This window comes from Bidens hawaiensis, unplaced genomic scaffold (assembly GCF_021521415.1).
Source record: "Bidens hawaiensis isolate Kalapana, Puna unplaced genomic scaffold, B.hawaiensis_p1.1 tig00019446_1, whole genome shotgun sequence".
Lineage (NCBI taxonomy): Eukaryota > Viridiplantae > Streptophyta > Magnoliopsida > Asterales > Asteraceae > Bidens > Bidens hawaiensis.
The window spans coordinates 163418-179627 of NW_027492954.1; the positions used below are offsets into that span (position 1 = coordinate 163418).

The 16210-nt window shown below is 37.2% G+C and overlaps 1 protein-coding gene and 1 pseudogene across 1 annotated transcript; both read right to left on the reverse strand.

Annotated features, from left to right (window-relative positions):
* Positions 1–228: 228 nt before the first annotated feature.
* LOC143558375 (P-loop NTPase domain-containing protein LPA1 homolog 2-like) lies at positions 229–2285 on the reverse strand (annotated as a pseudogene).
* Positions 2286–6297: 4012 nt separating this feature from the next.
* LOC143558374 (translocase of chloroplast 120, chloroplastic-like) lies at positions 6298–10948 on the reverse strand. The gene is made up of 4 exons (XM_077047222.1): positions 10853–10948; positions 10352–10669; positions 6669–10274; positions 6298–6601 (listed from the first exon to the last, which is right to left on the reverse strand). Exons 2-3 carry the CDS (start codon positions 10649–10651, stop codon positions 6744–6746), a joined length of 3831 nt encoding a protein of 1276 aa, XP_076903337.1. The 5' UTR covers positions 10652–10669; positions 10853–10948; the 3' UTR covers positions 6298–6601; positions 6669–6743.
* Positions 10949–16210: the final 5262 nt, after the last annotated feature.

Consider the following 16210-nt stretch of genomic DNA (forward strand, 5'->3'; position numbering starts at 1 on the left):
AACCATTCAAATCTCACCTGATGCAACCTTTGTTAACAATTATTATTTGGTAGTAAACAAAACTGAAAATATTCATACTAATGCAACTTTTACAAACAAAAAAAAATCAATCTAGTACTTCCATCCATAGTTGTGCATGTCCAGCACACATCCAAAATGGCATTAGCAAAGATCGTAATTTAATCATAGAAAACTTTGACGTAAAGAAGTTTTACCTGTTTTGCATTTCTAAACTATTACAGGCCATACTTTTGCAACAGGCACGTCGTCATTTAAGAAAGCCATTAAATTTCTCGACGAACATTTTCTTTTAATCAGTTGAAACATTCCATTGGAGCACAAGGAATTCGCCACACATTGATTTCTATTTTCTTTATTAACTATAGAAACGATGTTAGTTGTAAAATCATAAAGTTGCTCGTCAGTCTCGCGTCTTCTTAAACAGCTGAAAGCCATGGCATGTATTGCAGCAACACTTTTATCAGCATTTGTATTATTTACTTTGGGTACCAGATGTTTGTCTGCTCGGTTGCAAAGGTACTCTTGGATTGATCTAATGTTTCTTATGTATTTTACATATTTGTTTTTAGCAGGATCTTAAGTAATGTACTTTGCACGAACCGTGAAACTTTCCATGTGTTTATCCTCTCTTGTGATGTATATCATGAACGGTATGATTGATGGATGTTTCTTCATTAACCCCATCTGTATTTTCAAACAGGTTAATAAAAACTATTGTCCAAAGGGTAAAAATGTTTAAAACAGATTTTACATTATTATACCACAAAGTTTAGGCTCAGGTGAACACCCTTCACAACAACCGCTTCTTTTCTTTCTTCCCATGCGGTGATGAGTCGGTCGAGGCTATCGATGACCATTTCAAGTTGCACCTTAAAGCCCTCGATTGCCATTTGTTTAGGGGTGATTAAGTCAACTTTGGTCAAAGCCTCATTGGGTGGCACTGTTGATGCATCAAATGGGGCATTCGTGAATTGTGATTGAGGTGAAATGCTTTCATTTTTCTTTTGTTTTCTTTTCTTTTCTTTTGGCTTTTGCTTCTGAAACAGCTATTAGATCCAATTGTTCTCCTGCATGGTAAGTAGAAGACCATAACAGGGGATTTTGCTTTTCATCAACAAAGTTTCTCATCATGTGCCGAATGGAGTCCTTTGATATAACCGTTGTGATCCCTAATCTGCTAGCCTGCACAATCAGTTTTAAGGCTCAAAATCTGAATAACAAAAGCTACCATGAAGCAATGAATGAAAAACAAATGTTATGGTGTTTTGCTCCACAAAAGACGTTTTAAGGTCATTAATCATTTACTACTATAGAAAAGCATGTAAAATTATGGATTTACCAGCAAAGCAGGTAATGTAGATTTGTCACGTCCACTTGTACCACAAAGCAACATTGTCACGGGTTATTTTCTTTCCCAGGTCCTGTAATAAAGAACGCCTAACTGTATTATATTATTGTAATCATCTCCGGCAACATTCAAAAACGCACTATGCATGCATGAAAACATATGAATATAATGTTTTAATGCTTATAATGGTGAAAATACCTGAAAGCTAGAACCAAATCAGCCCTCTAATTAGGACATGAAGAAGAAAACTCTATTTGTTTAAACGTTCATGTTCTATCATTTGTTCCACCGAAGTTAAAGAAATGTATACAAGCATGCTCGGCTCGTGTTCATTTGGTTCGTTTACAAATTTAAAGAAAAAGAAAGGATAAAATTTATTACTTGTAGAAGTTTATTGGTGTCTTCTGGTTCAATTCCCTCAAGCACGAACGGGAGACAACAAAGCTTACACGGTTCTAAAACCACATTAATAAGCGAAATCTAATTATTTTAGCAACAAATATCAAATGCCATATTTTAATTTAAAATAAAATATTTCTTAATGTCGCCGAGAAAGGCCCGAAGGCCTATATTAGCAAGAACAACTCTATGATCCAGCACCATCCTACCAAAAAAAACCACCATCAGAAAGCCACTAAGAAAATGGACAAAGCATCCATTCCTAGGCAGCCAAACACAACCCCAATCCCAGTAGAAGTTGATAAGCTGATCAAGACAAACAACCTTGATGTTTCTCAACTAACTACAAGACCTTCCTGATCATCACTCTCAAAAGAAATGGCTCTTTCATGAAAAATTACAGGTTTCACCCAAATACCCTTTTTCTCAATATTCTACAGATTAGCAATCTGTACCAACTACCAACAGAAGCCTTAGGGTTCTTCTGGTACTTGTTTGAGAAGTTCAAGATAGCCATGTCCTTCAACTCTGAAAAACTCATCACCTCCCTGATTACTCATGAGTCAAGAAATATGCCCCCTGAAAGGACAAATGTGGTTAAACTCCTTAAATGGTTCTACCCAATAAAAAAATGGATTAAGATGTTGTCATCCAGACAAGGCAGACACTGTCTGGTGTTGTTTGAAAAACCATGTAATTATATACAGAGTGGCCCGCCAAAGAAGAGCAATGACCCGTCAAACCTCATCCACGGGTGGTTTTAAATGAACCCTCCAACTACTACTTCAAAATTAACTACCTACAGCCATGGCAAGGAATTTGTCGTTACTTGGCAAAAATAAACAAAGTAGGATTTGAGGACATTCCTCCAGAAATCTCAGCAAAAGAAGACGTTTGGACAACCAAAAACCCCAAGACAAAGGAATGGAATCAAGTCATTTTAGACTACTGGAACAGCAAGTGCCCATACAATCAAGTCTTTGAGATTGATTTCCCACTAAATGAAGACATGTATATGCGGGTGAGAGACCCATCAATTTCTAAAGACTGTGCTCCACCAAACGAAGACCCGTACCCAGGTTCACCGGATTTCACCATCGAGTTATGTGACATGTCGGAGATGAAGAAGCACGTTCCTAAAGAATTCCATTAAGTTGTGTATTTTTAATTGTGTGCGTAATGTGTGCTTAAGAATAAATCTTAATCACTCTTAAAGTGATTTTAGCATGTAGGTTATGCATTAAAATATCTAGTGTTGTGTGATGTAAGCCATGATGTAATTTTTTAGTGTGATGTAAGTAATAATGTCATGGACACCCTTCCTTGGCCTATAAAAGGAAGGTTCCCCCCTAGTATGTTTTTCATCCTTGAAAAGAAATAAAATCTTCTTCTTATATTTCTCTCTTGCCTCTCTCTAGTTTCTCTCTCTAAAAACTTCTTTGAGTCTTTTCTTTTTTATATTTTCTGGTGGGTTGTTTGATGGTCCACTCAGGTCTAGAAAGCCTTGTCACTTGAGGTTCAGAAGATTTCCAAGCCGAGCATCGCCGTGTCTTGAGGTTCTTACTGCTCTTTTTGATGATCAGCCATACACTCCCCCTATTTTTCTAAAAACAATGTAATATACCAATCATAAGGAAAACAACTCACATGTAATTCACAATGGATTGAGATTTTGCAATTGTAATGGAGGAGAGTGGTGAGGGAGAGGGAGAATCGGGGTTAATGGTGGTGACAGGCACAAACAAAATTAGGGTGTAGATGAAATTGAATGAGCATTGAATCATTTAACGTCAACTGAAGATGAATGGGTTCAGTATGAGCGTTAATCGATCGGTAGGAGCAGTTTCGCATTGAATCAACCGGATAACAGCAAAACCGCCGGAATGCACATTCTTAGTTCGGCCATCATAAATATAACGACGTCTCCCCCGTCAGTTGGCTAAATTACCATTTTGTCCACCTAATATATATACATATATGTGTGTGTGTGTGTGTGTGTGTGTGTGTGTGTGTGTGGTAAAGGTATCGTACATAAATTGCTTAACGTACAATAGGTACGCGAATCACGCTCAAAGCCATTTTACTAAACGCTCAAGCCAAAACTATAAACATTCAGTGTTAAAATCCAATATGCTCAAAAACGTTCAAGAAATCCATAATACGCTAAAAACGATTTTCGTGTAAGAAAAGTAAAAAATTGATCGATTAACAATCCAAAATTGTTTATTTCAGTGAACCAATGATTAATTGGATATGTATTGACGATTTCGAGAATTTATAATGTGATTTCATGAATCGATTTCATGAATATAAGTATTCTTATACCTAATGTACGTTAAGCAATTACTGTATTCTATATTCTCTCTCTCTCTCTCTCTCTCTCTCTCTCTCGCTCTCTCTCTCTCTCTCTCTATATATATATATATATATATATATATGAGAGGATCCTAAGAGAACCCTTTGGAAATTGAGAACTTTGAAAACCATTTTGAGCCACAAAAAAATCTTTTAAATTTTTTTAAAAAAAAGTTATAAAACAAAGAAAACGAAAATTTGTAAAAAGTAGAAAAACCAAAAAATTTTATTTTTATCCCAGTTTTATAAAAAAAATTAAAAAAAACTTAATTATACACATGTATATTTGTATTAAATCTCGATTTACATAATGTACACATATGTATGTCATCATTTATCTTAATTGTGCATATGTGTATAAAGAATAGCATGTATAATTAAAAAAAAAGTATTATACATATGTGTATAATTTTGCTAAACCGATATTCTTTTTTAGGTTTATTGGATTGTAATAATCCCTATTGAATGGTATTTGTCGATAATAATCCCTATTCATTTTATCGCGACTGGTGGTCCCAAATTTAATAAAATTGGCCCCCAATGGTCCCCCGTTAAATAGGACTTAACGACGATATACTTTTTTTTTCGAATTTCAAACTAATGCCTTAGGCTTTTGATCGGAAGAAAGATACGAGCCAATTGATGTAAAACTTAGTTCAAAACGGTGCTCCAAAACGACAAAATAATGCTTCAATTCGAGTGTTCAAACTTACAATTAACAAAAATCAAGCCGTTTGGATCACCATTTCGAGCTAATTTTTACATCAATCGGTTTGTATCATCTTTACGTTCAAAAGCCCTTAAACAATGGTTTGAAATTCTGAAAAAAGTATAACGTCGTTAAGTCATTTTTAACGGGGGACCACTGGGGGCCAACTTTTTTAAATTTGAGACCGCCAATGGCGATAAAATGAATAGGGATTATTATCGTCCAATAATGTTCAATAGGGATTATTAAAATCCAATAAACCTTTTTTTTTATTATTTTTATAAAACCGGGATGAAAAATAAATTTTTTTGGTTTTTTTACATTTTTTATTTTTGCATTTTTTTTATTTTATAATTTTTTTTATTTTTTTAAAGAAGTTTTTTTTTGTCCAAAATGGTTCTCAAAATTCTCAATTTCAAAATGGTTTCTACATAATCCTAATTCCTATATATATATATATATATATATATATATATATATATAACATCCACTTTTTTCATTAGCGTTATAGCATAACGACGAACATTTTATTATTATACAACGACAAACTACAAACATTAGTAAACATAGGAACCAAAATAACAAACATCATTAGTCGTTTTCATCCAGCTCTTTACGCCCATTAAGCTTGTTACCGGGTGTTGGATTTGCAGAGCCGGACGACTCTCCCGCTTGCGCTTTGTTGGCGTCGAAACGTTTTTTCCCCAACAATACTTATTGGTATGCTTTCGGAGATTGGAGTTCGGCACTGCTTTCAAAAACTTGCCACGGTATTTGCGTCGCGCTATCTCATGTGTGTCATAAATAACACACAAGTCATAAATGCATCCAAACTTCCGGCCATCTTGGCGTTTCGATTACCATTACAACATCATTATTGCTTGCCATGGCTTGCCAATTTAAGAGAATTTGCGATTTATAGTGTGTTTTAGAGTTAGGGAAGTTGTTTAACAAATCCCAAACTTAACCTATCTATTTATAGTATGTGTGTATGTTTTATATATTCAAAACCCGGTTCCAAAAACGGCTATATACCATTGGTACCGGTTCCCAACGGTCAAAAAGCGTTTAAAAATGGAAAACCCGATGTACCCGGTTTTTGGGTAAAACCCAGACCCGGTTCCTACCCTACCCGGTTCCACTGGGTTTTATTTTTTCCAATCGAGTCGAGTCCGGTTCCTACGCGGTTTCTGACAAGAACAGGTTCCATTTTGTACCCGGTTTCAAAAAACCATAATAAATACTCTCGATTTCTGCACGTCTACTTCCTGTCATTAAACGTAGAACCTTTGTACTATGGCACAAACCAATAAGGTCTGCAGCATCCAGCCAAGCCCATTCGACAAACTCGTCAACCCACAAGTTTTCAAGATTGCCGAAGTCCCCTTTCTTTTAAACAAAAGCGCTAAAACTTCTTTTTGGCAACAAAATAAAACATAAAAAAGGAACACCCACCAGACCAATATAGCCCCAAATTCACCATAAACCATTAAGCCAAACAAATCTTTCAGAGTCATGTTCTCACGAACCAAATCAAGACCTTCGTCCCTCGCATACTCATAATGCGTATGATACAATAAGTAAACCAGAACATCTCTATATAAATACGAAGTAGAAAATAAAGATAAAAACATCCAAAAAAAAACTAGCAGCATGGTGACTTTGCTTGTAATCTAGCTCTAGCGCTACAGTCTTTTGTGCATTTTTAACTACCCTTTCCAAAACATGTGTGCCTTCTTTTCGGCTTTTATTTCAGTGATCGCCCCAATCTGCAAGAAACGGTCATGTTAATAAAAGAAAGATTGATATAAAGCGAGTGATGAAAGTTTTACTCACATGTTGGTCAACAGACAGCACTCGAGCACCATATATCACAAAACATTCTTCATTCTCAAGTCCAAAAATATGTGATTAATATGCAGAATCACAATCCTGATAATACCCCAATAGCTTACTGACAAGTGGAACTAAGGCAGCTAATGCAATCTGAAGTTGTTCTGAGCTATTCAAGCGAACACTAACTTGACCCGAACCCTTATTATTTAAATTGACACGACCGATCAAATTAGTAAACCGACCGATAGGAATCTGAGTCTGTGCATTCCATCCAAGTGCCGGGTCACCATGCCAGTCCATAACCGAAAGACCGATTGTTGACAAAAACCGACCCAAGGGATAATCTTTATCTCTTAATGTAGCCTCCAAATTGCCTCCGTATGCCACGTCACCACGACCAAAAACCGCTCCTCCCGCCACCACTAACTGCCCTTGTTTATTAATTATTAACTTGTCCTCAAATTTTACGCCCCCTGTTAACGAGTCACCAAAATAAGTAGCTGAAAGACCAGCTGACGCTTTGTTTTTTCGGTAATTAATAAACCGGGTTTCACTTCTTAAAGTGTAAGACATTTCTTTTCCAACAGTCTGCATATCCAATGCTAAAGTTGTTGACTTTGACTTTCCATGTTTTAATGCACTTGATACCTCCATTTGAAGATTAGCATCTTTTTTATCTTTGGTAATCTGACCCGTAAATGATGCAGGTATCTTTTCTTTGAGTGCAAGAAAGTGTTCCACATTAATTCCTTCATAACCGACATCATGGTCCCAACCATGCGGGTCAAGTACAGGTCTAACGAGCCATTGGTTAGCTGATTCGAGAACCCGATACCGATGAGTCGGGTTATCTGCATCAAATGAAGCAGGTAGATTCATATCTTGAGCAGCAACCGGAACCGAAGAAGCACCATTACTGTCTTCTTCTACATTATTATCGGTTAAATCAGTTGGAAAATTCTTAGCTTCTTCTGCCATTTTCTTCATCATTTTTCTTCGTTTCTTTTCTTCTTGCAACTGTTTCTTCATAAAGAGCTTTTCCCTTAATTCCAATTCGTCATAATATGATTTCTTCTGAGTCTTACTAAGCTTTGACAATTGGGAAGAAGTCAACCGTTTAAACGGTGGTAGCTCATCATATTCGGATGACTCATCATCAGATGACTCGTCGACGTCATCATCACCATCATCATCGTCACCAAACTGCTCTTGAGGTAACTTCAGCTGAGGTCTCGATTGTAACAGATTCGAAAGAATATAGGGTAACGGTGGTGCTCGAGCTCTAGCTGCAAAAGGCTTGCCAGGTGGCGAGTCTTGCAATTTCAAAAGCATATTAGCTTCAACCAGAATTTTTGAAGCAAACGAGAGTAGTAACAAATGTGGCTTCCAAACTTGACCGTTAGGCAAAACCCGTTGACCAGCTCGATTCGTTCGACAAGCGGAATGGTTTTCAACTAATGAAACCGGGTTCATTAGTCGCATATCACCCGCAGCCTGCCGAATTGCTTGCTGGACCACATGGGACCGTTGGGTCACAAACATGTCATAGCTAGTAGCTACACCATTCGGGCCTTCGGGTGGGGCCGATGCAGCATGGGTCAAGACCACAATAGCATTAAACCATATAGATTGACCAAATATATCAGTTATTGTTCTCAAAAGAGGCATATCACCAAAATCCTGACTTTGCATGTCCAACCGATCAAGATACAAAACAATATCCGGGGGTGATTTTTGGATAAACCGCTTAACAGACTGAAGAATCTTCTCGTTTTTTCTTTGATCGGCCCATGAAGAAAGAAGGCCCGGTGTGTCAATAACACGGACCTTAATACCCTGCACGGTTCCAACAACATCCTGAACTTTTGTAGTTCCTGTTTGAAACGCATTGGTCCCAAACTTAACTTCGTCAAATATAGAATTAATGGTTGCGCTTTTCCCGACCCCAGTTTTCCCTAGAACCATGATGGTGCATGAGAATTCAAGTGGTTCTTGACCGGCTGCTTCTAACTGTTCAGCCATGGCACTGGCCCGCTCAAAGCTAAAAGCACCAACACGACCCCCATTGCTGCCTCTTAACTGTTCAGCCAAACCTAACCTATATAAGACCTGAGCCACAACCACGTTGTGAGGGGTCTGCCCGAGCCTACGGGCAAGTCTCAAAAACTTGACTCGTATCATTTGAAGTTTTTCACGTGTCTCATCATTTTCATCCGGATCCGCGTTTGTTGGTTCATCAATGACTTGGTTTTGTAAAGCAGTGTTCCCATTTGGCTGTGGTTGAACCACACGTTGCGCCGGTTCCAGTAGCGGTGCACCGGTTCCAAGACCAGCAGGGCGAGTTGGGGCTGGTGATGGGGTGGATGTAGGGTTGGGGATGGGGGTGGAGGTAGGTTTTACATCAGGTGTTGCGGATTTTTGTGTAGATAAAGATACGCCTATAACATGTTTCAATTCTGGTTCCTTCTTCACTGGTGTATCTTGTTTAACTTCATGGTTAATTGGTTTACTGGTTTGAGCCTCGGGAATTACTGTTGTTTCCACATGGTTAACGGGCACATTGATGACTGAAGTACTTCCTTCTTCAGTTTCTTTCGCATCTTGGATTTGTCCAACTATTGGTGCTTCTTTACTTTCAGCAACTAGATTATCTTTTTCATTCACATCTGGGTGTGTTTTGAGACTCACGGAATCTCCATTGACACCTTCATGAACCACTGGTTCATCCAAATCAACATGGTCTGAAACTCCATTTTCAGTCATTTCTAAAATTACACTATCCGGCTTCTTGTTAACCTCGTGAAAATCTTCTGATGAATCTGCATTAGATACCTTTTGAACCTCCTTTACCTCACTGTCTATAATCCCATTATCTCCAAATACATACTGCTCATCCTTTTCACCAGCCGTCGACACATCAGTTTCCAACTCACTATCTGGCTTCTTGTTAACCTCATGAGCATCTTCTGATAAATCTGCATTAGATACCCTTTGAACCTTATTTACCTCACTGTCTATGATCCCATTATCTTCCAATACATTCTGCTCATCTTTTTCACCAACCGCTGACACGTCAATTTCCAACTCACTAGATTGATCTTTTGCAGTATTATCAGAACTACTTTCTCCATCGATTACCTGCAACAAGTCAGTCACTTTTTCTTCACTATTATCATCATTCACGGTCTCGTCAGCTTCAAATCCACCCGACTGATTGCTTGCAGTACTGTCAGATGCATTTATCTCCTCATTAACATCAGTGGTATTGAGAAGTTTTTTCTCAGGTTCATCACAGTTCACAAGCTCATTATTATCTGCTACAACAGGTTGATCTTTTTCAGTATTATCAGACCTATTATCTTCATCGACTACTTGCAGCAAGTCGGCCTCTTTTTCCTCACTTTTATCATCATTCACGACCTCGTCAGCTTCAAATCCACCCGACTGATTGCTTGCAGTACTGTCAGATGCATTTCTCTCCTCATTAACATCTGTGATATTGACCAGTTTTTCCTCAGTTGCTTCAGATTCATCACAGTCCACAGGCTCGCTATTATTTACTACAACCCCAGTTGTATTATCAGACGTACTCTGTCCATCAATCACCTGCACACATCACCAAATAATAAAATAAAATAAAACATATTTTTCATAAAATAAATAAACAACAAGAATAAGTTTACCTTGATAGATACGACCTCTTCAACAGACTCAGCATCAGCCTCCTCTGCTGCCTCATCTAACCGTAACGAAACACCATTCTCTTCACTTTTATCCTTTCTAACAGGATCAACATCAGCCTTTTCCACAAGCGTTTCAATCCCACAACCCTCGACCGCATCTCCTAACGTCTCGGCCCTATCTAACTCTAAAGAAGCACCACTTTTATCCTCAAAAACTTCACCACTTCCATTAACATCCACCCTATCAGCTTCCTCTACTTTCAACTCCAGTTGCTCCACCTTACTCACACCATTTTCCATCACAACCTACTTCAAAACCTAAATCAGATATAAAAACACTCAATTAAACATCAACAGCAATGCAATCAAACAAGTATTCAGTTCAAACTACAAAAGAGATCTATATTATATTATATTACTTCAACAAGCGGACATCAATAGTTTAAACTTAACCTAGGGTTTAGCGAATGGAAAATATTAAAGATGCAGAAGCAATAATACCTGAAGGTGAGATTGACGTTGAGTAGAGAGAGAGAGTAAGAGTAAAATCAGAGAACTGAATTTGCGTCGCCCTTGAAGCTATATGCACCCAACCACATGTATGTGATCGTACGGTGGATAATGCTTAAGTACATTCATCCTTGGTGAAGAAGATATTATCTAAACTTTGGACTATTTTTTTTATCTTTTTATTTTTAGTAATTAATTAGTATTGGTACAATAATTACCAAAGTTAATAGGATCCCGTTCCATTTTAGCATTTGTTTTACGGGAAAATTCCCAAAATAGCCCATTTATAGAATATGGTTTCAATTTTGTCCTTCTAAATTCAAGTTTCCAACTTTATCCCTTTGGTATCTCGTCGCCAGCGACATGTTAGCGAACACCGACGATGTGTTGACATAACATAGGGTTAACGATGCGTTATGTTGCTAACATAGGGTAGCAGCGATGCGTTAATGTTTAAAGCAGGGGTTCCACGATGTGTTAGTGGATAACGCATCGCTGCTACCCTATGTTAGCAACATAAACGCATTGTTAACCCTATGTTATGTCAACAAGTCGCCGGCCATGAGATTCGGCAAGTCATCGCCGGCGTTTATGTTGCTAACATAGGGTAGCAGCGATGTTGCTAACATAGCAGCAGCGAAACTTGAATTTAGAGGGACAAAATTGGAACCACAAAATTCAAATACAACCATCATCATATTTAAACCCTAGCATTCGGTTATTGGTTATATCGGTTCGGTATCGTCGGTTTTCGGTTCAGTTTCGGTTAACAATTCGGTTATTGCTCACCCCTATGTTAAACGTGCCTCCTTGTGTACTTATCATACCTCCTTCCATAGACTTTTAATTATTTTAACAATTTTATTTGACATGTTACTACCCTTAATATTTTTTGTAAAGCTTATCAAAATAGTAATATTGATTATTTTTTGTAAATTTTTTTATTATTATTTTCTCTGTTTTTGTATTTATTATCATTATAAAATATATTTAAAGAAATAATGATATAATCTCTTTATAAAATGACAAAATGATTTGTATATTTTATCTTATTATATGACTCCCGTCCGACAAAAAGAATCCTTTAAATATATTTTGTTAGGTTTGGGCATATAAGAATATTGTCATATTAAAAAAACATACTCTAAAGTATTAAAACACTTATAAAAAACTGGGTTTTTTTAATCTTTTTAGATAAAAAAAATGTTTTTTACATAAACAATTTTTTTGTCATTTAAGAAAAAAAAGAAAGTTTTATAATATGAAAAAAAAGGAAAAGAAACTCTTTAAAGAATAAAAAAAAACTTTTTAATGATAATGATAATAAAAGATAACAAAATAGTAAAGGAAAAACAAAAAGATTTAAATCGTATTAATGCAAAACTTGAGGTATGTATACATTTTGTAAAAATGAAGGGAATGAGGTATATTTAGCAACACCCTTAAATATACACTAGAATAAAATATTGTCTTTTTGTTTATTATGAAACCATCAATATACAATTGGGATTAGCTAGGTACGGAAGCGGTATCGACAGTCAGCATGGAGATCGAAAATCCTAATTTTTCTAAAAATTTGGTACTGGTTTTGTAATGATACTGAAAACTCAAAAAGTTGGTACTGAATTGGTATCGACCGCATCGAATTCCACACTGGCTCGTTAGTCGTATCCAATTATTCATATAAAATCACTATTTTGTGTCTTTACTTTTTAAAAAAAAAAAAATGTCATTAAAAGTAAGCTTTAAAATGTATCATGGTAAAAATTCTTGTATCATCTTTTCTTTTTTTTTTTTTTTTGAATAGCTGAATATATTATATAAATCCTTCATTATTAAATTCAAACTCAAACCACTTTATTATCCTATCAAAGTGGAAGTGGCTCCGGTATCATCTTTAAAGCATTCCTGGCAGCTTCGTTATCTCAATCTCTATAATTACATTAAAAATTACTACATTTTCTCTTTCATATACAATTAAATAATACGATTTTACATCTTTATCATTATATTTTTTTCTTTCCTCCACTCACAACCACTCTCAATTATATTAAACAATAAATAGAGGATAAACATTTCTCTAAATTTACTCATATCTTTAAAATTTTCTCTCTCCTAACACTTATAATCCTCTAAATGTTTTTCGTATAATCAACAAAAATCAGACCGTAATATTTGACGTATCATTTGATTGATTTCGGATGTCTTTTTTAGAAAGGAAGAAACTACGGAGAGGAGAGGAGAGGAGAGGAGCAGCCCAAAGAACAATCTATGCAAGGCAAGGATAACAACTATCAAATTTACAAGAACAAACATACCAAGAAGATGGAAGCTAAGAACAAGCAAGTTTGGAAGCCTAAATTTCCAACCACCACCATCTTTGTTTCCAACATACCAGATGGGGTGTTTGAAGAAGGGCTAAAAGCAAAGTTTAAAGAGTTCGGAGACCTTGGCAAGGAAAAAAGACAAGCACGGAAACAATTTCGGTTTCATTCGTTTCTTCAATGTAGAGGATAAAGAGATGTTCATAAAATCCTTTGGAAACATTTTCATTGGGGGAGCCAAATTAGGGGTTAACTTGGCAATATATGATAAATGGTCTATGGAAGAGAATAATTCAAAGGCAAATCTCAATACAAATACTTCTTTCAAAAATCAAAGGGCAAGCCATGGTTAGTCTGCCAGAGTCCGACCCAATCTCACGGGGCAGAACCGAACTTTTAGCTCCTACAGAGACGCGCTAAATCTTGATACTCCTAAAGCGCCTCTGAAAACAATCATCCTCGCACCCGATGTCACCTTGGCAGCTAAAGAATGGAGAACCGCTTCGTTAGTGGGAGAAGCTAACTCCTTGCAGGTCCTTAATAATGTACCAAAGGTGTTTATTAGCATGGGCATGTCGGGCATGACGTTTCGCTATCTTGGTGGTTTGAATGTGCTAGTCTCGTTTTCCACTTTGGAGCTGGCCATTGATTTCATGGGGAACAAAAAAGAAAAATGGAGAGACTCCTTCAAATCATTTAAGAATTGGAGTGAAAGTTATGTTCAAAATGAACGTTTGGCTTGGATTAGAATTCGAGAAGTGCCAGCACACCTGTGGTCCCGTAATACTTTCGATTTGATGGCAATTGTATTGGAGAAATTGCTCACTCTTCGGAAGCTTCGGTTACGGACGGTAATCTTACATTTGACAAAATGGCAATTCTTACCAGAGAAAAAAAGAGAATCAACGAACAAATCACAATCAAATGGAACTCGATGTCTTTCTCTGTTTGGATTGAAGAAGATATCTCGCCCTGGAATCCATCCTTCCTGGAGAAAAGGGTTCGATCGTCGGAGTCTTCCTCCGATAGTCACATCGACCGGAATTCTAAGCCGGTCAATTCGTCGTCAGCAAACTCAAATCCGGTAAAGGCTCAAAGGTAAAATTGAGCAAACTTGACCGGTTTTTTGTGTGTCACAGGTTTGTTTATCTTTGGTCGTACGCTTGTCTCACGGCTCTTCCTCGCTTCCTTTCGGACCACTCCCCCCTCGTCTTGGCCACGGATCCGATTGATTTTGGTCCTCTTCCTTTTCGATTTTTTAACTCGTGGTTGGATAGACCGGATTTTGATTCTATTATTAAAAAGGCTCTTGAGTCTTATATGTTTTATGGTGCTCCAGACCTGTATCTTATCAACAAACTGAAACATCTAAAGAATTTTTTGAAAACTTGGTTGGTGGAAAATAAAATTAAAGAGGAGGAAGCTTTTGATAATTTCTCTTCCAAACTGTTTCACCTAGACGCCATTAAGGAAGATCGAGATCTCTCGGAAGAGGAACAATGGACTTACTCGGAATGCAAAGCGAGTCTTTTAGAGCTTGCCGAGTTCAAAACCAAAGATTTGCGTCAACTGTCTAGAATCAAATGGGCCTCGTTTGGTGATGATAATTCCGCCTTTTTCATGGTATTATTAAAAGTAAAGAAATAAAAAAGAGGATGCATGGAATGGTTATTAACGGAGTGTGGAGTAACAATCCGAAACTGATCAAACGAGAAGCTTGTAAGTTCTTCGCTAACCGGTTCAAAGAGTCTTTTGCAGATCGACTGAAAATGTCGTGCGCCGGTATCAATCGTCTTTCCGAACAGCAGGCGGAGTCTCTTATAGAACCTTTCTCGCCATCAGAAATAAAAAAAAGTGGTGTGGGAATGTGGTGATGACCGGGCGCCAGGTCCGGATGGATTTAATTTTCGTTTCATTAAACGATATCGGGAGTTCTTTGGTCCGGACTTTACAAAGATTTTGCATCATTTTTATGAGTCGGAGACTATTTCTTGAGGTTGCAGTTCTTCTTTCATCTCTCTTTTTCCCAAAGTCAATGACCCTTCCGGCTTCAAAGATTTTCGACCTATAAATCTTATCGGCTCTATAAGTAAAGTGATCTATTCAGTTCTTGCTAATAGGCTCAAGTTGGTTATTAGCTCGGTTATTTCTGATACACAATCAGGTTTCTTAAAAGGCAGAAACATTATTGATGGCCCTTTGATTGTGAATGAGTTAATTTCTTGGGCTAAGAAAAGTAATTCCAAAATTTTGAAAAAGCTTTCGACCACATCAATTGGGCGTTTATTGACTCTGTTCTTGAACAAATGAATTTCCCTGCCAAATGGCGGGGCTGGATTAGGGGTGTATTATCTTCGGCCAGATCGTCAATTCTCGTCATTGGTTCGCCTTCTTTTGAATTTCAATTTCAAAGAGGTGTGAGACAAGGTGATCCAATCTCTCCTTTTCTCTTTATTATCGGTATGGAAGCTTTCTCCTGCATGTTTAAAAAGGCAAATGAGAGAGGTATTTTCCGGGGTGTTTCTTTACCAAATAATGGTCCTACTATTTCGCACCTTTTGTACGCTGATGGAACGATTTTAGTGGGTGAATAGTCGAAAGAAAAGGTGCTTAACATGGCCCGTTTGTTGAGATGTTTTCATTTAGCTTCTGGGCTGCAAATAAATTACTACAAATCTAATTTGATGGGGTAAAGGTTACTTCATAAGAGGTTTCATCTTTAGCTAACCTGATGGGATGTAATCCGAGCATTTTACCCTGCTCGTATTTGGGCCTTCTTATAGGGGCTAATATGAATCAGATTTGCAATTGGAATTCGGTGCTGGAAGCCTTTGATAAGAAACTTTCTCTTTGGAAGGCATCCACGTTATCGGTTGGAGGTAGATTAACTTTGATCAAGTCGGTTATGGAAACTCTCCCCACATATTTTTTCTCCTTCTTCAAAGCGCCGAGCAACATTGTTGATCAATTAGAGACGAAAAGGAGAAACTTGTTTTGGGGGGGGGGGGGGTAATGAGGATAAAAA